The following is a 24,433-nucleotide window of genomic DNA, read 5'->3' on the forward strand; positions in this document are numbered from 1 at the left end:
CGCATTGCAATATCAGCTGCTAACGGAGCTTGGTATATACGGCAGCTGAGCCGTCCTCGTTCCGCCCGCACACCGACTTTTTCGGCTTTCTGAATTCTCACGATGCTGTGGCAGGATAAGACTGGGGGGGCGCGCTCAGGGTACTCACGTGCGAGAGCCGGTGGACCGTAGTTCCGGGAACTGCCAGCTGTGGGAAGAGGGTGGGGGAGTGTGTACTCGCAGGAAATAGGGGACTTTTGTGGCTAATACTAGTACTCGTAGTAGTGTATGGGCGACCTGGAGTGGCGTAGGGGTATCACCAGGGATGTGGAGGGCGCAGGGTGATACGGAGTGTTGCAGATACTTAAACGGTTCATGTCCACTGCACGATGCTAACCGGAGGCTGCCTGGCAAATCATAAGACGACATAGCACGGTGTACATGCTACATACTCGTACTACTCGTACTAACACGATAGCAACAGAGCTGGGGTTGGAGGCTTAGTACGTATTCATAGAATACTATCCGTCTCTAGTAAGTGGCTGAGACACGGTATGGCCGGGGGCTGAACTGATACTGATACTACCTAATGTATGAATCGGGCAGTCCGGCAGGCAAGAGGACCTAGAAAGTACCTAGTAGTACCTACTACTCGTACGAGACTACTGCTACTAATCATAGGGCTAGTGCTCCGAAGTAATCACTAGCCCCGTATCCAAGACATGCTCGTTTTAGCAGGAGTAAATCTGACTAGTATGGGAAAGTGGCTGAGGCCTCCATGGGAGCGACTTCTTGGCGAGTCGATTGGGTAACAGGGCAAAGACAATGGGACGGGCCACTACATATTACTCATGGGTTCACGTTGGACGTGTTCCGAGCTGTTCGTTGACGTTTTCAAGTTTCAAAGTTGTTTAGTCTCTATGCACAGTACATGGTAGTTTGCGTTAGCGCCTGGACACTCGGGATTTGTTATGTATACGATGTGGCAAGCCATCCTGATGGGTATGTTGCTGGCAAAATGGATCTCGGATAGGTACGCTAAAGTAAGTGTATCATTGATGTAACGCAACCTCTACGAGACTCGGGGCTCGAGTCGGCCGAGACGGATGTAGCGTGCTAGTTAAGGCATACAAATGGCGCCAGCCGATTAGAACAAAGGGAATAGTACGTCTGGAAAAGCAGATTATGGTAGGAAATGGACAAAGAATTGTCGTGCGGCCGGATCTGTCATTACTGGATGCACAGATCTTCTATGATCTCGATATTAACGAAGATCATACCTCCTGACCTTGTCCATCCAGACGGGAGTTACGTGTACACGTGGCTGATGACGATGCTATAGAAAGGCTAAGACAAAAGAAATTATAACAGTAACAGCGACCATCCCCCTAAATATCTCGCTACATGTATCACTTGGAGCATGCGAACGTACAAAGTCCATGTGCGTAGCTGACGAGACCTGAATGATGGCCTCTCACATCCCCCAAGCCCTCACTACGCTTCATGACCGCTATGGAAACCCCAAGTCTCTCGACCATGTTATCCGGCTGCGGGCCCAGGACGCAGTCCAGGTGCCCCTTATGGCATACGCAGACAATCCCCAGGCCCCTGGGGAGTACCATCTCCTGACGGGCCAGCAGCTCGACCGGCTCATCGACGCAGCCTGCTGGGCGCTGGTGGATGCCGGCATCAGACCCAACCAGCGCGACATTGTGGCCCTGTACGGCGAGTCTGGACTCTCTTATGCTGTCACGTTGCTGGCCCTGATGCGCCTGGGCTGCCAGGTCATGACCGTGTCCATACGCCTGGGCGCGCAAGCCTGTCAGTCGCTGCTGGAGCGCGCTGGCTGCAAGAGCATCATGTACGGGACTGTTCCCAGAGTGACGTCGGTGGTTTCTGAGCTCTCTTCGAGCGAACTGGGCTTCACACTGAGACCTATTCTTTCATGGTCTGATCTGGATAGACTAGACTCTCCCGTTGCACCGTTTGAGAGACCCCCTGAAGACGTCGAGCCCGACTGTGGCCGCGCAGCCATCATCATGCACTCTTCTGGGTCAACTGGACACCCCAAGCTGCTGTTAAAGAGCAACCGGAGCCTGTTGGAGGACCTTCTTGCAGGGAAAAACTGCCGGTGCCTCAACCCGCACCCGTGGTTCCACATGTACGGGCTTGTCTCAGCCATGCAGGTCATATACAGGGCCAACACAGCGTACCTGTGGAACGGCCTGACGCCCATGACCACAGACAGCCTCGTGGAAGCGGCCGTCGCCTTCAAGCCCGAGCTCTTCATGGCCGTGCCCTACGTTCTCCAGCTGATGGCCGAGACGCCCCAGGGGCTCGATGTGCTGCGCCAGTGTCGCCATGTGCTGTCGGGCGGCGCGAGGACTCCAGACGAGCTGGGCGATATGCTGGTGCGCGAGGGCGTGCCCATCTCGGTCACGTATGGCCTCACCGAGTGTGGCAACGTGGGCCATTCCATGTACCGCCCCGCTGGTGATGACTCCTGGAACTACATGCACGTGCACGAGCGGCTGAGGCCACACGTCTTCTTCGACCGCATCCAGGGGGCCGGCTCCCAGGGGGCCACCGACACCTACGAGGCCGTCTACCTCCGCTCGTACCCGGGACTCATCGCCAGCAACTCGGACGACCCGGAGCCTGACTCCTACCGCTCGGGCGACATGTTCGTGCCCCATGCCTCCACCCCCCACGCCTGGAAGTACGTGGCGCGCGCAGACGACTGCATCACCCTGGCCAACGGCGAGAAGATCAACCCCGTTGCCATGGAGGGCGCCCTGCGCCAGCATCCCCTCATTCACGACGCCCTGATGTTCGGTATCGACCGGCCCCTGCCGGGCTTCCTCGTGTTCCAGGCGGACCGGGTCGGGGCCGAGGGGCTGTCTGACGGGGAGTACATGGAGGCCATCGGGCCGGCGCTGCACGAGGCCAACGCGCTGGCGGATGAGTTTGCCCGTGTTGTCGTGCCTGATATGGTTGTCCTGGTCCCGCCGGGGGTCGAGTATCCTACCACGGACAAGAAGAATGTCATCCGTGGGGCTACGTACCACATGTTTGAGGAGCGCATCCAGGCTGCCTACTCCGAGTTCGAGTCAGCCGGTGGACAAGGCAGAGGGGATGAAGATGAGACTAGCAACGTTCAAGGCGAGAAGCTGCGGCTCGACGTGCCCAAAATGGAGCGCTACCTCCTGGATCAGTTTCAAAATCTGGTTTGTGTGACCCTCTCAGACGTCGAAGCTGACTTCTTCTCGGCGGGAGTCGACAGCCTGGCGGCCATTCAGGTCAGGAGAACACTGCAGCGAGACCTTGATCTGGGTGGCGCCAGTCTTCCTCCAAATATTGTCTACGATTCTCGGAACGTCTCGAGGCTTGCGAGATGGCTGCATGGGCTGAGAACAGGCGAGGATGGCCTTGTTGGTACCTCGGTCGAGGAAGACGCCGTCAAGGTCATGGAGGGTCTCATGGATAAATACAGCCACTTTGAGCCCTTCCGCCCTCAGAATCGATGGACACCATCATCGCGAGATGTGGTTCTTCTTACGGGAGCCACAGGGGCGCTGGGCGCTCACATCCTCCACCATCTCGTCCAGAGGTCCAACGTCAGCCACGTCTACTGCATTGCCAGGGGTGGTTCTCCAGACACGGTTCGCCAACGAGTCCTTGACTCTCTTGAACAGCGTGGCATCGACACAGAAAAGATGGGCCAAGACATGCTGGGAAAGTTCTCCGTCCTCCACTCTACCAACCTCGACGCCCAGCATCTAGGTCTCCCATCCGGCATATACGACCATCTCAAGGATCAGACAACCCTGATCATCCACGCCGCATGGCCCGTCAACTTCCGCATCCCGCTGGTGACCTTTGAACCGCACATCTCTGGATTGCACAACCTCCTCCAGCTAGCCCTGTCTGTCCCCCGCCCGTCCCCTGCCCGTCTCCTCTTCGCCAGCAGCGTCTCAACTGCACTCGCCGCTCCCAAACACGCAGACGGATCTCCCGCCGTGATCCCCGAGGCGCCCATCCCGCTGCTGTCGCACTGTCTGGAGACGGGATACGCCCAGTCCAAGCTTGTGGGCGAGAGAATATGCGAACGAGCGGCGGCGGCTGCTGCTGCTGGTGATAACAGCGACAAGTCGTGGGTCGGCGTGCTGCGCATCGGGCAGATTGCAGGCGACACGGCCAGGGGTCTCTGGAACCCCAAGGAGGCGATCCCCCTGATGGTGCACAGCGCCATGGTCGTCGGCTGCCTCCCGCTGCTGGACGGCGAGCAAGGCGTCTGCGAGTGGATGCCCGTTGATGCCATGGCCGAGGCGTGTCTGCAGGTGGGTGATGTTCTTCAGAGTCAACCACGGCTGGGAGACGGGTGGTCGGCCTCGTACTACAACCTGGTGGCCCCCCACTCGTATTTGTGGAACGACGACATTCTCCCTGCCCTGCGCGAGGCTGGTCTCTCCTTTGAGGCTGTGCCCTTTGCGACGTGGTTGTCCAAGCTGCAGGCGTACGAGGGGGACATGGACAAGCTGCCTGCACTCAAGCTCCTCGACCACTATCAGAGCATGTACGGGGACTCTGCTGGGACGGGTTTGACCTTTGACCTGTCCAGGGGCTGTCGTGATCTGCCTGCGCTGAGGAAGTGCCCCCGGATTGTAGAGCGCGGGCTGGTGGGACTCTTCGTCAAGGGGTGGATCAACGCATACATGTGATGCGACATTTGAATATACCCTTAAGTAATGTTTTACTTCTCAGCTAGTTAGTAGTAGTATATGAACATTATTATACAAGTCCCCTCTGTCCCATCTGCGGCTGCCGAGCCATCCACGGCTGCCCAATCGTCCACAGGCCTCGGTGCCTGAGGCTCCCGACGACGGACAGGAGCACGAGCACGATGAAGAAGATGCAAATGTTGAAGACCAGCGTGAGCCCAAAGTTGGTCTCCATCTCGGTGAGCCTCCAGACCTCGCCGTACGTGATGGCGGAGAACCGGGTCAGGATCCACAGAGCGCGCACGAGGTTGAGGATGGGCGCCACGAGGTAGATGGTCACACCCTGGGGAAAGCAGTCGTTGGTCAGAATTAAACGCGGCACGTTGATGAGCAGTAAAACGAAGGAAAAAGATGATAGGGGCTTACCTGGTCAGCCGGCTGGATGCCCTGGTACTTGTGCTTGACCATGGCAGCCTGGACCACCAGCGCAACCATGATGGCACAGTGCAACGCCATCCACGCAAGGCGCACGTTGGCAACATTTGCCATCTTTTTGCCAACATCCTCCATCGCCTCGTCGTAGAAGGAGAGATTATAGTCCGGGCTCATGATGTCAAAGTACTCCTTGTACACGGCGCCATCCCAGCCCAGGTCGACAATAGCCAGGATGGCCAGGGGCACGATGCTCGCAATGGCAACACGACGGACGGTGATCTGCTTCGGCGTGAGCTGCCTCGTCAGGGCATAGAGGAAGCCGTTGCCCAGCTCGGCAAACGTCACGACCAGGGCGCACTGGGCGAGTGTCTCGAGGAACCACCCAGCGGATCCGAGGCCGTATTCTGCGCGGTGCAGGCGGTTCTCTTCCCAGTCGTATCCATAATCGTCGTCTAGGACCCAGGGCACAAACACTCGGGCTATCCAGACTAGATAGCTGGCAAAAGTCAAGCCTTGTGAGCTGAAGAACGGAAGTCAGCAATATATATATATATATATATGTATATGTAACCATATGGACGTTTTGCTCACAGAAATGCAAGCACGAGTGCAACCTTGAGCCAGGTAAAGGCGCATCGCGCGGGGTCTGCATGCTTTCGGACACGGACAAAGGTCAGTATGGCCAAGATGGAGATGGCTACTGTGAGAGAGCCCAGGACGCCGGCTTGGACGACGGTCAGTATATATTCCTCGCGGTCCATGGCAAAGAGTGCGTTCTTTGGGTGGATCCTTGATGATGCTGATGCTGATGAGAACTAAGCAAGATGGCCCATCAGTGAATACATGTAGGCAGTGGTCATTTTAAGCTTGTGGGGATCGCCATTGCATAGCAAGTTTATATGCCTTTCATTGCGCTTGGCGCCCAAGTTATTCACTTCTTGTCGACGTACATGACCACACAACGAGGTGATCTGCCTCACTGGGGCGTCATCGGCGGAATTATTCATCCATATGTAAAACCGCTGCCAATCACAACCGTGTTTGGTGGCAAGGGAGGTGTAAGAAATTACACGCTGAGCCAGAGAGGATGATGATGGCTTAACCGCCAAGACTGGGCTGCGCGGTCACTACCCTAGCCACCTCACCACGTTCACTTTCAGCCGCAGATGGCGTTGACACTGCCGTCCATTATGGTCTAATTAAAGTGATGGTAGGGCTGAGTGTGGGGGGACCGGCCTGTTTGTTTGCTCTGCCTTGGCATTGTCCCTATATGGAGGGTCGGAGCCCATATATAAAATTATGCATGAATCGATTGCCCAGAAGTGGTAGTCAACATCCCGACACACCAGGCGGTGGATGGGTTCTCAGGTTTAAGGACACTAGAGATCAAGTGACATGTTTCAAGCGCAAAGTCACACAGTGTGTCTGTGAGCCAACAAGAATGAGGTCTGCCGTTTCTTGGTGGAAGACAGTGGTAATGAATACATATGGCCTTTTGGCAGGGGTCAGGATAACCCCTGGGCACCCAACAAAACCACACTGTATTCTCTGCCGCAGACATCCCCATAGACTATGTACCCCCCCAGTTTATTATCCATTACTGAACCGGCATAGTCTTGGACGCCCCAAGCTTCCTCCCGTTGTAGTAGATGGCAAATTCAGTGGAAGCCCCCGAAGGCACCATCTCAACGTGGTAGCTCAGCTTCTTCAGATATCTTCCGTTTGCGGCGGTGAAGTCTTCGAGGGAAGCAACCTCAATGCCCTCCAGGTCACACTTGATGTCGCACAGCGCCGTGACATTGTCTTCCCGTCGTGATGGGGCAATTTCGTCCTCACATTTGGAGAGGCGAACGGTGATACCGCTACTCAGATCATCATCCAATGCAAAAGCCTTATAGAATTCATGACGGACCGGCGTTTTTGTTGAGACGTCATCGCCCTGCGAGTCGGGTCAGCAAGAAGACGCATTGTTGGTAGTTGGGATAAAAGGTCCAGCCGACCTTGTAAAGATACCATCGCATCTGGTTATCGGCCTTCCATACTCCCTCCAGCTTGTCAAATACCATATCCTCTCTGAGATACAATTTCGCATCGAATAAAGCCCTATAAGACATTCCCAGACTCGCCCGCGAGATGGTCGACGTAATACAGATGGGCGGCGGCCCAGCCAATTCGCTCGGTGGTCCGTCTAAGAATCCCTTGAATATGGCACCGCGGCAGATGGCCATTCGTCTGCGGGGAAAATGCAAGTTCCAGAAGAGTCAGTATTACTGTGAGAAGGGAAAGGAAAACCTACGGCTTGACTCCGGTGGCTTGCAACACATCAATCCTCGCCCTCTTGTACCTGGCCTGTAGATGCTGGTAGAGGTATGGACTCGTGCCCAGCCCTCCAACCAGGATGACCCCCTTTACCGATTTCCTCCGGTCCCTGACCTGGCCAATCTGAGAGTCGACGAGTTCTGTAATCTGTGAGAAGACAAGGTCAAAGGCCTTGGCAATGTCGGAGCTTCTGAAGTGAATCCGCCCGTTTTTTATATGAGGCTTCCGAGACTGGTCGTCGAGGTTCGAGTCCTTGAAGGCCTCAGCAGGAATGGAGACAATGTGTTCCTTCTCTGAGTCTTCCGGATCCTTGAATTGTGGCTTAATGGCACGTTCCCACTCGTCCTTCATGATGTTTTTGATGCCAGTTGTGCTGAGGTTGTTCCACCGGTGGCCCAGTCGGAGCTTACACATTTCCTCAAAGGCCTCGTCGATGAAGATTCCACCACAGAGTCCTCCTTTATTTCCATTTTATTAGCACTCTTTTGTGTATTATCAATTTGTCTCTTTCGGACTAGGGAGGCAAGTACCTGTTCCGGCAACGGTCTCTCGTAGTTCAATGGGATCCAGGTCTCCGACAGTATAGCTGATCAGATCCTGTATAATTTCAAGTCAGTTCTAGTACTGGTGTCCCAATAAGGAGACTCATACTCACCACAGTACCACCTCCAGCATCACATATCACGTACACGTCGCCAGTCCGGAGATCCCTCCCACGCTGGCACAGCGTTGACAACGCGGCGGCCTCAGGCTCAGGCGCAAAAGCCAGTGTCGTGACCCCAGCAAAGCGCATATTGAGAATGCCAGCCTTGATTGCGGCCTCTCTCATTCTCGCCCGGGCGTAATCCTTCCAGATGGCTGGCACCGTGATGACGACATGGAACGGCAGCGCGTCAATGACAGATCTGCTGCGGGCCCTGCAGATGGTGTCGAGCACATGCATCCACAGACCTCGAAGGTAGTCGGCGACGAGGTCTGTTGGTGTTCGGTTGGTTACACGCATCAGCGTTCGCGCTTGCGAGAGGAACTGGGAGTCGCGGATGTCTTCTCCCAAGTCTTTATCCTCCAATAGGAGCAGCTTGAACCATCGTATGGGATCTGCGCTGCGTGGGACCGAATATCCCCACGAGACTCGTCCATGCCCGTCATAGTGTAACTCTGAGGGGGCCTTGCCTTCTTCAAAGCCACAGTCTGGCCAGCTAGTTACGAGGTTGATCTCGTCATTCTCGAAGTCGGCGATGGTGGCCCACGAAGCCCCCGAGTAACTACATGTGTCCAATCAGCTACATGTATAAGCAGGCTCGCAGCTACAATTGGCACATACGTTGTTCCAAAGTCAATCCCAATCACTAGAAAATCGTCGAGGTTCGTCTTTTTCTTCCTCAGCCTGCCCACCAGCGACTTGACACTCCAGTGCTGCTGATTGACATCGCCGGAAGATGGCCCCCTGTCGTGGTATGCCTTTATCAGCCGCGACATGGCTAATAGCCGATGTTATTAGCATACGTGTGAGTACCAGGGGTGTAGCTCTAAGCACAGAGAGAAGTAGGACGCCTCTGGGAATTTACCAGCCGCCCCAAGAGAGGGGGAAAGGTCACGATTGAAGTATTGGACGATAAGCCTAGAATAACCAAATCTTGGAGAATGAACCCGTGTACTAATGAGCGATGGGAGGTAGGTAGAATTGAAGCCAACATGCATTGGATGTGCACTTTGGATATGCCGTTCTCACCAACAACACGAAGACACATGTATTTCTCCTCATAGCCTCGTCCTGATGACCTCCTTCCCGCCACACTCACATGCACCTGATGATCCACGTCACACATTGTGTCTTTTAGGTCCAATCGTGAACAGGTCGACAGCCTGGAACAAGGCTACAGCGCTCTCACGTCACATTAAAATGCATAATTGACGCAGAAGGAACACCGAAAGTAACATCCAAGAGGATATTTCGTACATGTATGTGCGGCGACTCGAAAGCGCCTCAGACGTACATAACCACACATGCGGGAGAGTCTTACTTCTATTATTAATATACAACAGCTAATAATCTAGGTTATCTTTCTATTGGAGGAAAATCTGGCCATGGAGAGACTCGACAAACCCACACGCCTCTGTCACTCGAACTCCATGCATCCATCTTGAGACTGGGTGAGACCCGAAATTCGACACACCTTGCAGCCACTCAATAGTACATGTAGGCTTTGATAGGGGCTTAATTTGCGAGTGAGGACCCCAAATTCATCAAAGTCACTTCAGACCGTCTCCCTCTTCGATATCCCAAAGCCTACATTCGCCAAAACGACGCCCAGGGCAAAGGCTATTTAATATAGTCAACCCCGTTGATTGGGCTACGAACCTTTTCCCTCGCAATTCTTCTGGTGAACTCACAGCACGTGTGCTACATAGAACTCGGAACCCAGCGTCCTCAAGAGGGGGACGCCGCCGCAGGCCTCGTATGGATACTCACACAGCCCCCACGTCTCCTGACGACCATGTCGATATAGATACAGCTTCAGTGCCAGACTTAGTTCTCTCTTCATCGGCACCAGAGGTGCTAGCCGACAATGACGTCGCTTTTGATCCGTCTCTACCGCCTCAAACAACTGAGAGAGAAACTCTTCCGCCTCCAATTCAGAGTATGGTCAGTAATAACACGAACACAAACACTTCATCCGCTCGGGAACGGGAATCAACCGGCACGCCCCCGCCTCAGAGAGATGACATGGATTACCATTCACTCATGGGTCGGAGAACAAGCAGTAGGAAGCCAACCGGAAGGAGATACAAGTTAGGGCCTGCTCGCTGATTAGTTTGAAAGCACCTACAGACGAGAGTGAATTCGTTCTTCCGGAGATTGTTGGAATGAGCCTACCTCCCATTCCGCCGAGGCAGCATACTTCGTTTTCCGACTCCTACACAAGGCCAGAGAATCCACATCTCCAGCTAGAACGTGAGACGCGCCTACACTCTGAAAAACTCGCCAGGCTCAGCGAGAAACTACGAATGGCCGAGGAAGAGCTGAGGGCCGAGAAGAAAGCACTTGCCCAGACCCGACATCATCTCACCGACATGGTGAAGACGACAGAGGACGAACTAGCTAGGATACAGCATGTCCTCATCCAGACTCAGATCCAGCTGCAGGAAAAACACGCCGAGTCGGAGGAGAGACGCGAACGCTGGCTACAGGCTGCCAGCGAACTCGACCGGTTCCTCCGCCACGGGCAGGGGTTCAACCAGCTGACCGACGACGAAGTCATCAGCAAGGCTATGCAGCTGCGCTACAACATACGCAACTTCTCCATCAGGCACTTTGAACAGGACGTGAAGAGTGGGGTGCAGATTGGCCCGAATGACCTGGACATGTTCGACCGGTACCTCAAGCTGTCGTCAAGCACCAGCAAGAAGTACCTGCTTTCTTCATCAGCACGGCCCGCACTGGTACGCGCCTTTCTGTGGGCAGTCCTGGCCAGACGTGTCTTTGGCAAGTTCCACTGGGCACCAAAGTGGGCGCAGGATCCCGTCTTTACCATTTGCAGAACTCTGGGTATGTGACAAGTCGCCATGGGGAATATCAAATCATGTCAGCACATCTACTAACCCACCTTGCAACCATCAGAACCCCCCGCCAACGCATCTGAAGACGACATCGAGGCCCGACGCCGGTTTCACATGTGGCGAGCCAACACGAGCAACCTGCTCCTCCAGGCTAGAGGGGGCTCGCGGGACGGCGGCCGTGGCGACGACAAGGACCTGCTGGACGATTGCCGTGGCCTGGCAGAGATCCTCTGCAAGGCCCTGCAGCCCTTCTCGCCATCTAGGGGAAAAGCCATCGTGGCGGAGCTCGTTGGGCTCATCCAGCAGGGCGTGGACCTGGACCTGGAGATGAGCAAGCAGATTGCGCACCTCGAGCTGGAGTCTGTGCAGGCGAGTCTGCCCCGCCCCTACGATCCGGAGACGATGGGGATCGAGCCCGGGCAGAGGCAAATGGTTGACCACAGGGACCAGGTCGCGAGCCTCGTCGTCTCCCCGGGGCTGGTGAAGCGCGGGAAGTCTTCGGGCGATGACTTTGGCCTCGTCACTAGGTTGCTGCCCATGGAGGTGGTGTGCGAGCACCAGGAAAGGGGCTCGATCATCAATCGAGCCGCCCGGGAGGTGGTCAACATAGCCCGGAGACGCTGAAGATGTGAGAGCTCCCGTGGCAGTGTTGAATGTTGTGCGTTTAGGGGGTCAAATAATAGTCCTCGGTGAGCCGGGCACCATGGGACAGCTGCCAGCTGTGCCAAAGCACAGAGTACGGGTGCGTGTACTAACAAAGATTTATTACGACATGAATTTCTTTCCCTTTTGACTTTTGTTTGCCAATGGCGATGTGAAGCCCGGGATGGGCGCAATGGATGAATTAGGGTCGAGGAAGCTATCAATTGACAGCTGAATAGACCCAAGGACGGTTCGTAAAGACACACTTAGTATGGAGTATTGTCCGTAGAGTCGAGAACCTGAACAAAATTACGAGAGACCCTGGGCTGAGCAGTCGACGCGTGGAAATTGTTATAAATTTCTGCGACAAAGCGACGCGCCCTTGTCGGCTATACCAAGCCCCGGACATGGATGATGGATCCGGGAGTGACGGGAGCCCCCTATGATGTTCCTTGCAGAAGTTGCAGATGTGCCGCTTCCATAAGCACGCACGCAAGCAGGGCCATGGTGTGAAAACTGCCATGTTGGATGAAGTTGACTGTTGCCATCCCCGACTCCAATGGCATGCCATGGGTGATTTGAAACTCGCGTTCGAAGATTCCGGGCCCGCGATGGCGAGTATTCCCTTTAAGGCAGCTAGAAGTTGCGAAAAGGTTCCGCTTTACATCGTGCCCCAGGTGCATCCGGGCCATGGCTTCTGGCCTCGAGGTTCAGTCGTGGAAAGTGGCTGTTGGTAAGATTTTGAGGTCGTGTACCCCTGGGTTTTGGGGAGCCGGGGCTGCATTAGGGAATTTAGGCTGCCGCCACAACAGCCAGGCTGGGAGTCTTGGCAAGTGAAGAGTCCATGGATGTCGCCGTGTCGGGGACATGAGAGACCGAGCCTCGAGGGAGGATGCCTGCCATTTGAAATGCCTTGGTGCCGGCATTGAAGGTGGATTCCGTGCTTCCGCTGGTGGTGGACGAGGCCAGAGGGGAGTTGGATGAACAAGAGCGGCGTCTGCTCATATATAGCACTATTTCCCATGCCAATGGGTTAATTTAGTTCTGGACAAACAGTCAAGGGCGGGCGAGGAGAGAAATTGTATTCGGAGGCGCAGGCTCCGGTCTGAGACGAACCATGTTTTGGCACGGCCCGTCACATCTCCAACTCCATGTCTTGATGAATTTGCAATGCAACCCTGGTGCAGTAGCGCCGGGTAAACTTGTACTAAAAAAGAGTCCAAGGACCCCCAAACCAGCCCAGAGCGCCGGTCAGCTCTGGCAGTTCCCTCGCGCTAATGAGCTTCGTTTCCTATTCCATCCGCCCTTGCTGCTCCCCGTCCTCCGGCCTCCGCCCAACCGCCATGCCCAAAGGGCTAAAGTCACCTCGATGGCCTCCAGGCCTCGCAAGTTCCTCCGCCTCACAGCTTGTCGCATGGGAAGCCCCTGCCTCTACCCCGCCCTGATAATCCGGGGAAGTTGAAGTTTTCATCATGTTCTTAAGCCGCCTGATTCCACCCAGGCCCACCTCCCGGGTCTCCCGTCAAACTGGCTTACACGATTTTGTACGCCGTCGTCTGTCTGTCAACGTCAACGTCAACTATATCAACACCGCTATGGTATATCCGTATACATAACAACCTCGCCGGCCCGTCCGTTTCCTCCTAATGGATCCGCGTACCCTGACGAAGTACGCCGGCGCCTCCACCCAGACACCAAACTTTGGCCCGCGCCTCAACCAGGCAATATGGTGCCTAACCGCCTTTCCAGCAGTGTTCCTCGCGCTGCGGCTGTGGTGCAAAATACGGAGGCGTCGACCGTTGTGGTGGGATGATTACGTTCTCATCCTAAGCTGGGTATGGTTGAGCATGAACATGTCTCCTGTCAAGCACCCAATTCATGTCCATGTACTGATGAGAGTTTTCGGATCTAGGTTGCTCTGCTATCATCGACAACCATTCTATCCGTCGGCGTTGAATACGGAATCGGCCTGCAATACGACGACATGGAAGACCGATATGTCCCCATCACGTCCCAGCTCTCCTATGCCGCGGGCTTCTCCGCCATCCTGGCAGCGGCCTGGAGCAAGACGTCGTTCGCGCTCAGCCTCCTGCGCATCACCAACGGCCGCACCAAGTGGTTCGTGTGGTTCATCATCGTCACCGTCAACATTGTCCTGGGAGTCTCGGCCACCGTCCTGTGGATCACGTGTTGGCCAGTCGCCAAGTTGTGGTACTCGGATATTGAGGGGCGGTGCTGGCCAACTACCGTTGTTGAGAAATACCAAACCTTCGCTTCCTGTAAGACAGTATCGTAGGTGAATGGTTTCAAAGGGATGATATTGACGCTCTAAGCAGCCTATTCAGGGGCCATGGATATCATCCTCGCCTTGCTCCCATGGAAGATTGTGTGGGCTGCCGCAATCTTCAAGACGGAGAAAATCGGCGCCCTCTTGGCCATGAGCCTGGGCATATTGTACGTCCAATGACATGCGCTAACTCGATATACGTGCTAATCTCGCTGAGACACAGCTCTGGGATCATTACCTTTATGAAGATTCTAGTCCTCCCCGAAATGTCCGACACTGCGTGTAAGCCGATGTTCCCCACTATGGATTTTCATCATGGATCTTCACCATGGATTTTCACCATGGATCTTGGACCTCCGGAGTCCTGCTACGTAGGAGACCATCGCTGACCGCATGAGCGAAACAGCCACGACAGTGAATCTGAAGATCTTTGGCACGGCAGAGCCCGCTGCTGCCATCATCGCCGCCTCGATCCCCGTCCTCCGGGCCCTCATCCGACGACACCCTCGATCGCAGCCCGCGCACACGCAGTTTGTCCGACTCTCGGAGCTCCCCGGCAATGCTTCGCCTGTCCTCCGACGGAGCAAAAGTACAAGGCGTACAACAACAAACACATCCGACTCCAAGGGGCCGGGAAGAACCTACAGCACCGAATCGAGCCGGTGTGTTTGCGGCGCATCCGATTGGGTTAACACGAGCCATGTCTGTGCCGCGTGACGGGAATTATCGCATGGATAGGGGGGTTGGGGATTGGACGGCGCAACGTGCTTGCTATTAAATAAATACTTATAGGTCACGAGCTTATTGAGGACAACTGCCTGCTTTACCTTTGGCCCTCAGCTCCCATGCCACATGAGAGACTATGCACCGCGACTCTTGCTGTAAAGGCCAGGGAATGACGTCTACCTCGATTCCCTCACCGTCAGGCGCATGCATAAGTAGCTCTGTATGTGAGCGGGTATCGCATTATTAGTACCTGTAGCAGTACGAGGAGCCAAGTCGATGTGGTGCAAGCCAGAGTAGGTACCCAGTGGCAGCGGCGGCATGTGCGGCAATGATTGGGTGACAGTGGCATGACCGGGCACGTAAGATATTACATGTATCAATAGACAATAAATGAAGTTGCGTCGTAAGAAGCAGCTGGAGGGCACCCTCTCGCGGCGCCTATAAAAGAGGGGCGTGGGTGAGGTGAGGGCCGGGAATGGCTAGTGGGAATCTGAGTTGTCGGACACACGTATCCGGCACATATGAGGGACGCGCAATGCCAAGCATCCAGTGGGCTCCTGTAGAGGCATCCAGAGGCCACGGAGAGGACATGAAGTTGAGCGAAGCTTGGAGGTGCGGATAGAGGCGGCCAGTTGCGACACGGCGGTGCCTGGCGCTTGACGTGCACAAGGCCTGGGGCGCATGCGCAAGACGCATGGATGCACCAATGGGCCCAATTTGGCCCCAACAGGCCCCAACAGGCCCAATGGCTGCCCCCGTTCTCGCCACTGTGCCAGGTCTTGCCAGGTGATTATGGCATCGCCGCCCCGCCAGACGTCACCTGTTCCCCCTCCAGGCTGGCCGTGAGAGGCCATGAGGCCCCCATGAGACCCCTCTGGGGCCCTTTTTCCTGAAACCTTGACGACGACCGAGTCGCACAACCTTCACATTCCCTAACTCTCCACGCAAGCCTCTTTTTTTGTCCGCATCCCCTTTCTGTGCCCTTCCTCGTTAGACTTAGACTGTCCATCCCGTCGCTACCGCCCGAGCACCCAGGCCCCGACGACAGCTCCCCTGCTGCCGAAGCTATCACACATTCAGCAAGGAGGGTGCTACTCTACCCATAGCCGTCATGGCGTCATCGGCACCACCGCCAGCTGCCGTCGAGGCCGCCACCACGACCGACGACCAGCAGAGCGAAGGCTCCAAGCTGAGGACCTTCCTAGGCATCCTCAAGAAGTATGTCCCCTCTATACCCGTCACACCGTCGTCGCAAGACGGCCGCGACAGGACACGCAACCCCCAAAGCGCCAACGCAGGCCCCGAGCGGTCAAACACCACAAAAAATGTCCCCGCCGCCGCGACATCGGAGCCAAGGCGGTGATCAGTGATCATCACCCGTCGTGCTGCACCACTGCACACATGGCACACATGGCACACATGGCACCTACGGCCCTCACGCGCAGCCTCGCAAAACCATGCTACTACTACGGCCGATGGCTAACAACGGCGCCCACCGCCAAACAGATTCATCGGCGTCTCTGATCTCGCCGCCGTCAGATTCTCCCTGCCCTCTCAGCTCCTCGAACCGACCCCCAACCTCGAGTACTGGAACTACATCGACGCCCCCAATGCCTTTGTCGCCATCGGCACCTCCGACGAGCCCCTCGACCGCATGCTCGAGGTCATCCGCTTCTGGCTGACCAAGGATCTCAAGTACATCAAGGGCCGCCCCTGCAAACCATACAACTCCGTCCTGGGCGAGTTCTTCCGCGTAAGTTGGTGGATCGCCGGCCCCCCCCCCCCCCCCTCTCCCGAACCTCCGAGGACAGCGTGGCTAATGGGACTGGTGCAGTGTAACTGGGAGACCGAGGACAATGCCCCCAAGATCGAGACCGCCGGGCTCGGCGAGGCCAGCAGCAGCAGGAGCGGCCTGTCGAGCCTTAAGAGCGGCTCCAAAGACGAGAATGCTTCGTCTGTCTCGCTAACGGTGCCCCAGCACGGCACCTCCACCCCCGAGTCCAAGCCCGTCCGCATCTCCTACCTGACCGAACAGACCTCGCACCACCCGCCCGTCAGCGCCTTCTACGTCTCGTGCCCGGAGAAGGGCGTCAGCGCCCGCGGCTTCGACCAGATCACAGCCAAGTTCACCGGCACCTCGGTCAAGGTCCTGCCCGGCGAGCACAACATGGGCATCTTCATCACGATAGACAAGCGCGACGGCGAGGAGTACCAGCTCACCCACCCGGCGGCCCACCTCGGCGGCCTGCTGCGAGGCAGCCTGAGCGTCTCGGTCAGCGAGATGGCCTACATCAGCTGCCCCAAGACCAAGATCAAGGTCATTCTGCACTACGTCGAGGAGGGCTGGCTCGGCCGGACGACCAACAAGATTGACGGTGTCATTTTCAAATACGATCCCGAGAACGATGACAAGACAAGGGTGCAGGACGTCCCCGAGGAGGATGTCCTCGCTCGCATCTATGGACCATGGAGGGAAAAGGTCATGTTCTCCCTTGGCCCCAAGCCTTTCGTACGTTGAGCCCCCTGAAATATCGGCACATGGCAACATGACCCGAACACCCCACTTACACACAAAATCTGTAGAAAACCGTTCCTCCCGAAGACCAGCATATCATTATCGACGTCAACCCGCTCAACGTCGCGCCCAAGATCCTCCCGCCCGACGAAAAGCAGGCCCCCAACGAGTCCCTGACCTTCTGGTCCGGCGTCACCAACGCCATCCACTCCAAGCAGTTCTCCAAGGCCACCTCCATCAAGCTCGACCTCGAGGAGGCCCAGCGTGAAAAGGCCCGCCAGCGCGAGCGCGACAGCACCCCCTTCCAGCCCGTCTTCTTCGAGCACGTCACCGGCAACGGTGGCAAGCCCGATCTCACCGACAAGGGCAGGAAGGTGCTCGAGCGCGCGCAGAAGAATGAGTGGGACCTCGAGGGCATCCTCTGACACCCAGAGGGTGTGCCTCCTTTTCTTCCAACTTCTGATTTACCCCCCCGGGCTCACGACGGACAATGGACACGGACACCGTGGTGAAACGGGACGCGAGAATATTCTGGTATAGACATGCAGACAGAGAGACGGAGGAAGGGGGGCCGGGCTTGGCTAATCAATTACATACCGCTATATATACCTGGCGGCAGTGTGCGCCAGCGGCGTTGCGGGCGTTGGGAAGGGGTCTTGCATAGGTGGTCGGCTGTTCGTGCGTGCGTGACGTTCTGCAGTCTTTTTAGGACTTTCAGCTTCGTCTTTTGGTCTAGTTGGTTTGGGAACGAGTGCATTTTTAGAATGGTAGGTCAAATGCAAGATGAGAATTTACACAAAGGAAAGAAGTCATCACTACACAGTGTTGCAGGCCGAGCGGTGGGGTAGTCGTTTTGACACTTTCTATTGTCACAGTATTACAGCTACTAATGCCAGACCCTGCTGCCTCCCACCACCTACACCGGATATGTATCGTACAAGAGCGGAGATGTTCCTTCTCCGTTTGCTGCTTTGTGAGCACTTTTCTTCTCAATCATAAAAGACACGGTAGAACAGATAAAGCTAGCCAAGAGCTATGCAAATGCGCGCGCCGCCGTTGAAGGGGGGTGGGCTGATTTAGGCATTGACAAAGTTCTTGACCTGGTCCAGCCACCGGACGTACTCGCGCTGCTCCTTGACGTCGACGTAGTCGGGGACGAAGACGGCGAGCGACTGGGAGATGCCGCGATCCTCGAGGAAGCGCTCCATGAGGACCTGCAGGTCGTCGTCGAGGGTGCCGAAGGGGGGGCCCGGGTAGACGTCGGCGCGGCGCTGGGCAGCCTCGGGGGTGTCGGCGCGGGCGACGGCGACGTCTTCAAAGTAGAAGATGTTGTCGACGACAATGTTGCCGCCCTGGGCGGTGGCATCGATGGACAGGGCTCCGGGCGCCTTGCCGGGCTTCTCGATCAGGATGGACAGGCTGACGGGCGAGGCGGGCTCCTCGAGGTCCTCCTCCTCCTCCATCTGCTCCTCCTCGGCGGGGCGCGAGCCGGCCGACTGCTTGTCGGAGGCCTGGAGGTCGTCCTCGAAGCCCTCCTCGTCCTCAAGGGCGGGGTCGCGGCCGAAGGGGTCGTAGTTGCTGATGTCGGCGATGGAGAAGCTGACAGTGATCCTGCAGAAGTGTTTGTTAGCCTCAACAGCCTCGCGATTCATGAATTTTCAGAATGGTGAGAAAACATACTTCTCGTCGTGGAACTTGCGGGTGAGCTTGACGAGCTCGTTGCCGGGCTTGTCCTCGATCTCAAAGACGGTGTTGGCGAGGAAGTCCTTGACGCTGGAAGGGTCCTGCTCGGCGGCCTTGATGTCCTCCTCGATCTGGATCTCGCTGCTCAGCTTGGCTGAGAGCTCGGCGTCGTTCTCGGCACTGCCCCAGCGGCCAGTCGTGGTCGAGAAGGCGGCAGGGCGGGCCATGGAGACGGCCGAGGCGGCCTTGAGGAGGGTGCTGGGACGGGCAGGTTGACGCAGGGCCATGCGGCTGATGGCGCGAGGCGCAGAGCGCGCGAATGTCCTGATGGAAAGCATCTTGACGAATGTGATGTGTGGGGATGGATAGGGGAGAGAGAATATGGGTGGTAAAAGGGAGGAGTTGATGGATGGTTTTTGGGTGGATAGTTTGGAAGCTTCTGTCGCAAAGCTCTCTGAAATTTTTGGACCACCTCCCGTGCTTGGAGGAACCAATCGCGACGGGTGCAGTCAAGGATGCGCGGAAGCACGTGACGAGATGGTCCTCGAAGAATGAAACCAACAGACTTCGCCCCTAGCAGCATTTCCGACCTCATAGAAATTGAATATCAATAGTTGATGTAATAATTAGCTGGCGGAGTTGTGTCGCCAAATGCCAATTATTTGACACCTTAAACAAGGTATAAGATCGCCACCTCAGCCCAAACCAAACCTTTACATACGAACCGAGCGACCACTATAAACTTCATTGAGGGCTATGGAGGGCAGCAATAGTAAAATGAGAGTTACTTGGAATGCTTAAATAGATCTTGGTAGAACGTTTGGGTTTCCTATCGTACGATTCGCTATGAGACAGAAACGTCTTCAAACCTATGATGGTGTCCTTTATACCGATTCAGAACCTTGAACTCCCGAAGGTAATAAGCCCCAGGTATTGCGGCGCCAAAGACTGAACTTTGGCATGTACTAGTCATCGTACAGAAGGCCCTGCTCTGTGGCAAGATAACTGCAGAGAACTGCTATCGATCAACCATCCTTCATCAACCCGGAGCAGATGCATTGACATTTCATCAGATGGCGTTGGCGGAGAGCGAAATGTGGTGCGAGCAACCATTGGCCGCCAAGTTAAGTAAGTTTCGCGCCGGTGCCATGTCCATGGTATCGTGAGCTACACGCCTCTGCAACCTAAGCACATGCCGGGGTGCGCCAATACCAACTCCCCGGTCATTAATGTAGTGTTCGAGCACCACTTTGGAGGTACGGCCAGACACGCAAAACATATGCGCAGCAAGATGTTTCATGCAGCAAGGTGCTGATGCCGGGGACAGTCGCCTAAGGGCCATGATTGCTGACACGTTGTGCGACTCGGGACCAGAGTTGTGTGAGTCGGCCCCCCGGGAGAATAATCGTGGTATGGCCTGGTGAACTTGGTCATGAGATAGTCGTAGTTTCACGAGATGCTATTGTCGCTCAAATGGTGAAAAAATGGCCCCCGGCCATGGAGCTGTGTCAGGGAGGCGCCCTAGATTCCCACCGCGAGGCCAAAAAGAGCGTCTGATCAGACGCGGGTCACGGCTTAGTTGAGACCCTTGGCAGGAAAGTCGGCCGGACGTGACTGGCCAGAGCTGGAGACCTTGATCCAAGGGATATTGGTGAGATAGGTCCAGGAACCCTCCCACTCAATCAACAGCTTGACCTTTTCCGCAGACATGACGTTTGGTAGCCCTGATAGGAGTCAGTTCAGGTCTCTTTTCAGAAAGTGGAGGGCGCTCACAGAATCCCTGGTCATACTCGGTCTTCAGAGCGGAGATTTTCATCTTGAGGAGGTCCTCCCGAGCACTGGCCGGCCGCCCCGGACGGCGAGACTTCTTGACTTCGTCATACTCCTCGTCATATTGATGGATAAAACTGTATATGGTCAGCCCAGATGGTAATGATGAGTCGAGGGAATGAGACTCACCTATTGATCAATTCTTTGACCGCCTCCATCTCTAGTGGCTCGCCACCCTTTTCTCGTACGCTCTCCTGAAAATAACACACTCGATCATCTAATACATAGCCTGGTCAGTTCCGAGCTGGCATACAATCGAAAGCCTATAGAACTCACAGATAGGCTGCTCTCTTTTGCTGCGTGCACTGGCAAGCTTTTCGAGACGTTGATCGCGGATACCAGCCTTGTGGAGGCGCATGGAATCTCTCGACTTCACGTGGAGGGCATTAATTACGCCATTGCGCTTCTTGGAGATGTGCTTCCGCGTTTTGTCCAGCGTGCTAGGCATTTTGGCGAACGGTGTTTGTGACAAGGTCGGATGTCTTGTGGTAGATGCAGGTGAGGGCAGTGTGGGCAAGTTGTCCGATGAAAGGCTCTTCGTAGAATTTGTGACTTTTTCAGTGAACATCCCACCACTCCCAACCTGGGCAGTTTGGTGGGGTCGGCCATATGTCGGATAATCTTCGACCGCCAAGCTGCAACGACAAAAATAGCCGTCTTGCCTTGCCTCGTACATTTTGAGAGTATTCCATATGATTCTTCGCGTACGGAGTACTGGTTACATTATTACTCATTTTGGTATTTTAAATTGGAATTAGTTGATTAGTTGTTCCTTAACTTTGAACATGTTGTTCGCTATGTTAGGAGCGGTAGTTTGCTGCATCTCGGTTATTTTGGCCACCATTTAACCCCACAACTCGCAGCCCTTAATCTCAGCTTACAGAGTAGATGCATCTCTTCGCAGGACACACTCTATGTTCCGCGAGTGACAAGGACTCGGGAGTTAGTACACGTAGGTAGTGAGTGATTGTGTTCTGGCTGTCGATGTAGATTATCCATCCCGGCGCCAAAATGCCATAATGCAATACGGATACAACAGTTGAACCTGAACCATGGGTATTCCTAACCCCCCTTTTACCATACTCCATCAAAAGCAACATCCGGATACCAGTATTTACACGGCTCGTAATAAGCAAAAATAGCACGAGACACTCACAAAAAACTCCAGTTGTAGTCGCTGATGAATGTAGCCAACCACCACCTCCGTGACAATACTCCTTCCACGGTCACGGTCTAGACTCTCGGAAAAGCAAAGCGTGATAAGTCGAGTTTCCTTGGGGCAGCGACATCGATATCCTCCTCTTCAGCCTCCCCGTCACTATCAGGAATCATCTGGTCTTCGCTGCCGCCGATGGGCTTGTTGAGTGCTTCCATTTCATCAAGATCCACTTTAGGAAGGGCTATAAAGGCGGGATTAACAGGGAGTTTGGACAGTGAGCCACCCATTTTAAATTTTGTGGTGGGCAGTCGCGGTTTCGGAGAAGAAGTGATGTTGAATGCTTTGGCGCCGAGACGCTGCAACGGCGTGGAGCGAAAGCTCCCAGCGGTCGATGGGCCAGTGGACGGAGTGCTCGCGGCACTGAAGACAGACGAACGGGCGGAAGTTGCGACTGATGATGGTGTGCCCAAAGACGTGGAGTAGGAGAAGCGGGTAAAATTAGGTCGTGACGGCGTCTTTGAGGTCAAAGAGAAGCGGCTACTGGTCGACTTGGGAGGGGGCATGGATGTTTTCTGTGGAGGAAGTGAAGCCTCTGGCTCGGCCAAGGGCTGGCTGAAGCTTGACTCTGTAAAGCTCCAAGAGGCCATGTCCTGGTTAGTCTCTTGGCTGAGTTCCTCGCTGGTCTGCTGGCTGAGTTCCTCGCTGGTCTGCTGGCTGAGTTCCTCGCTGGCCTCTTGGATTACATCTCGGCCGTTGTCCCCATTCTCTACTGGTGCTGTCTCCTCAAAGATTGAAATCGACTTTCTAGGTTTTGTAGGCGAGTGAAATCCGTCGATATCCGGCAGCCTCATAAGCGCCTCATTGATGGAATCGTCACAGAGAAGATATGCTTCGCTTTTCGACCTGGTGGTACTCTTTGCAGGGTTCTTCGCGCTGAAGAACTTGCTCTGTTCGGAAGACTCGTCTTGTTCATTCGTGTCGTCACAGAGACGCACTTTCTTTGGCGGTCTGTTTGAAGACTCTGCCTTCTGTGTGGGTGGAGGTGGGCTGCAAGTATTGACGTCTGAGGATCGTGTTGGAGCCGAAGAGTCGCCTCCCATCTGCGATAGCATATTTGAAATCGGCTCCGTGCGACGTCGTTGTAGCCTGGGAGATGTCCGTGTGCCATTCGCCTGTGTCCGACTCGAATTGGTAGGAAGAGCTGGGTTGGTTGCCTCCTTTAAGTAAGGACGAGGTAGAGGGAAAATCCGGGGCACCAGTCCACCATCGGTGAGTTGTGCGACTCTCTGGGGATCGACTGCAAAGCAGTTCGAGTCCATCGCACCCATGGGAATGCGGCCGTGGCCTTTGAAGTAAGAGGTGATCGGCTTCGCAGGGGTTGGACTCGATGGAGGTTGGATGGTACTTTGGGAATGCCTCCTCTTGGTCGGGGTCGCAGTGATTGCAATGGGGGCCTTTGTTATGGGGTCAATGTCGCCCCTGGCAATGCCTCGAGCAAGCTCCGTCTCAACATATGCCCCAATATAGGGCATCTCCTCGGCTGTCCGAGTTCCGTCAAGCTCCACAAGGTGAACCAGCTCCTTCTTCTCTGGACAGAAGACCCATTGGTGAAGAAATGTTAACTCCGCCTGGTAGAATTGAGCAAGGTAATTTTCCGAAATTCGTTTCCCCTGGGACTGCAACACTCGTACCACTCTCTCCGGCGTTTTCAATCTTCGTAGCATTCGATACGCAGTCTTCACTCCCACCGATGGCAAACCGTGAAGATAATCACAACCGCTCAGAATGGCCATTCTCCGAAAGTCTTCATCGGTCCATCCTGTTAAAGATACTTCCCGGCAAGCACAAAAGTCTCGTCGGTTGATCTCGATGCAGTTTCCATAGCGGTCCAACTTGGTCAAGAGTCGCTTCGCCCCAAACACCAGCAAGTCCGAATCGTCAGAAATAATACCGTCGATGATTCCCTTGCGTTCAAGGTAGACGAGTTGAGCGTCGGCTTCGTAGGGAGCAACCACGTAAGGAATGTCCATTTTCTTGAGTTGCTGGATCAGAGAAGCGGCCATCTCGGGAGTGATATCGATGCACTTTTGGAATTCCTGGGTAGCCTGAGATCGTTTACCGGCCTTGAGAAGTTCCATGGCGAGTTTCTTCTTCTCGTCTCTATTCTTGGCGCGTGACTCCTCCGTGGCCGCCTTGCTGGGAAGATAGTCGCCGTCAAAGACCATGTACGGCTTTACACCAAAGTAACGAAGCATCCTCACTCGATGCATTGCGGCATTAATGAACCTAATTACTGTCAACAGGGTCGGTGGTGAGATGGGAACGGAGATGGAAAATTACTTGGCAGAGAGCTTGCCCTGAGCGAGCTCAGGAGCGCAAGAGTACGCGGCACGGTGCAACCATCCATACGCATCGACACCGAGTGTCAGTCCTTGGAACTTTTTGAGTTCCGTAGGTTTTTGTATAGATTTCAGGAGCGGAAGAAGGCCTGCCGACTGGTCAATGGTCGTCGAGGGGTGGATGGCGGGAGAAGGGCATTGCGAACCTGATACACCCATGGTGGTTATTCTGCTGCC

The 24,433-nt window shown here is 55.2% G+C and overlaps 9 protein-coding genes across 9 annotated transcripts; 4 read left to right on the forward strand and 5 right to left on the reverse strand.

The window, feature by feature from the left end:
• Nucleotides 1–1,445: 1,445 nt before the first annotated feature.
• Nucleotides 1,446–4,700, forward strand: ACO1O0_007235 (putative NRPS-like protein biosynthetic cluster; the record flags this gene model as incomplete). Its single annotated transcript, XM_083196608.1, has 1 exon — nt 1,446–4,700. The coding sequence occupies one exon, from the start codon at nt 1,446–1,448 to the stop codon at nt 4,698–4,700; it is 3,255 nt and encodes a 1,084-aa protein (XP_083047816.1).
• A 70-nt stretch (nt 4,701–4,770) lies between these two features.
• On the reverse strand, nt 4,771–5,896 carry ACO1O0_007236 (uncharacterized protein; the record flags this gene model as incomplete). The annotated part of the gene is made up of 3 exons (XM_083196609.1): nt 4,771–5,043; nt 5,127–5,655; nt 5,727–5,896. 3 exons carry the CDS (start codon nt 5,894–5,896, stop codon nt 4,771–4,773), a joined length of 972 nt encoding a protein of 323 aa, XP_083047817.1.
• Nucleotides 5,897–6,732: 836 nt separating this feature from the next.
• On the reverse strand, nt 6,733–8,933 carry ACO1O0_007237 (Hsp70 family protein; the record flags this gene model as incomplete). Its single annotated transcript, XM_083196610.1, has 6 exons — nt 6,733–7,074; nt 7,136–7,367; nt 7,432–7,912; nt 7,985–8,051; nt 8,110–8,719; nt 8,779–8,933. The coding sequence occupies 6 exons, from the start codon at nt 8,931–8,933 to the stop codon at nt 6,733–6,735; spliced, it is 1,887 nt and encodes a 628-aa protein (XP_083047818.1).
• Nucleotides 8,934–10,200: 1,267 nt separating this feature from the next.
• ACO1O0_007238 (uncharacterized protein) lies at nt 10,201–11,639 on the forward strand (the record flags this gene model as incomplete). Its single annotated transcript, XM_083196611.1, has 3 exons — nt 10,201–10,204; nt 10,288–11,004; nt 11,077–11,639. 3 exons carry the CDS (start codon nt 10,201–10,203, stop codon nt 11,637–11,639), a joined length of 1,284 nt encoding a protein of 427 aa, XP_083047819.1.
• Nucleotides 11,640–13,641: 2,002 nt separating this feature from the next.
• On the forward strand, nt 13,642–14,661 carry ACO1O0_007239 (uncharacterized protein; the record flags this gene model as incomplete). The annotated part of the gene is made up of 4 exons (XM_083196612.1): nt 13,642–13,936; nt 14,003–14,111; nt 14,168–14,226; nt 14,360–14,661. 4 exons carry the CDS (start codon nt 13,642–13,644, stop codon nt 14,659–14,661), a joined length of 765 nt encoding a protein of 254 aa, XP_083047820.1.
• Nucleotides 14,662–15,781: 1,120 nt separating this feature from the next.
• Nucleotides 15,782–17,610, forward strand: ACO1O0_007240 (uncharacterized protein; the record flags this gene model as incomplete). The annotated part of the gene is made up of 4 exons (XM_083196613.1): nt 15,782–16,029; nt 16,177–16,423; nt 16,505–17,179; nt 17,254–17,610. 4 exons carry the CDS (start codon nt 15,782–15,784, stop codon nt 17,608–17,610), a joined length of 1,527 nt encoding a protein of 508 aa, XP_083047821.1.
• A 651-nt stretch (nt 17,611–18,261) lies between these two features.
• MAM33 (mitochondrial glycoprotein) lies at nt 18,262–19,206 on the reverse strand (the record flags this gene model as incomplete). The annotated part of the gene is made up of 2 exons (XM_083196614.1): nt 18,262–18,796; nt 18,866–19,206. The coding sequence occupies 2 exons, from the start codon at nt 19,204–19,206 to the stop codon at nt 18,262–18,264; spliced, it is 876 nt and encodes a 291-aa protein (XP_083047822.1).
• A 1,237-nt stretch (nt 19,207–20,443) lies between these two features.
• On the reverse strand, nt 20,444–21,146 carry TMA16 (translation machinery-associated protein 16; the record flags this gene model as incomplete). The annotated part of the gene is made up of 4 exons (XM_083196615.1): nt 20,444–20,592; nt 20,642–20,775; nt 20,828–20,915; nt 20,975–21,146. The coding sequence occupies 4 exons, from the start codon at nt 21,144–21,146 to the stop codon at nt 20,444–20,446; spliced, it is 543 nt and encodes a 180-aa protein (XP_083047823.1).
• A 785-nt stretch (nt 21,147–21,931) lies between these two features.
• On the reverse strand, nt 21,932–24,415 carry EXO1 (exonuclease 1; the record flags this gene model as incomplete). Its single annotated transcript, XM_083196616.1, has 2 exons — nt 21,932–24,143; nt 24,198–24,415. The coding sequence occupies 2 exons, from the start codon at nt 24,413–24,415 to the stop codon at nt 21,932–21,934; spliced, it is 2,430 nt and encodes an 809-aa protein (XP_083047824.1).
• Between the last annotated feature and the right edge of the window lie 18 nt (nt 24,416–24,433).

The sequence above is a fragment of the Amphichorda felina genome (genome assembly GCF_050947745.1).
Source record: "Amphichorda felina strain 45539 chromosome Unknown scaffold_7, whole genome shotgun sequence".
In the NCBI taxonomy this organism is placed as follows: Eukaryota; Fungi; Ascomycota; class Sordariomycetes; order Hypocreales; family Bionectriaceae; genus Amphichorda; species Amphichorda felina.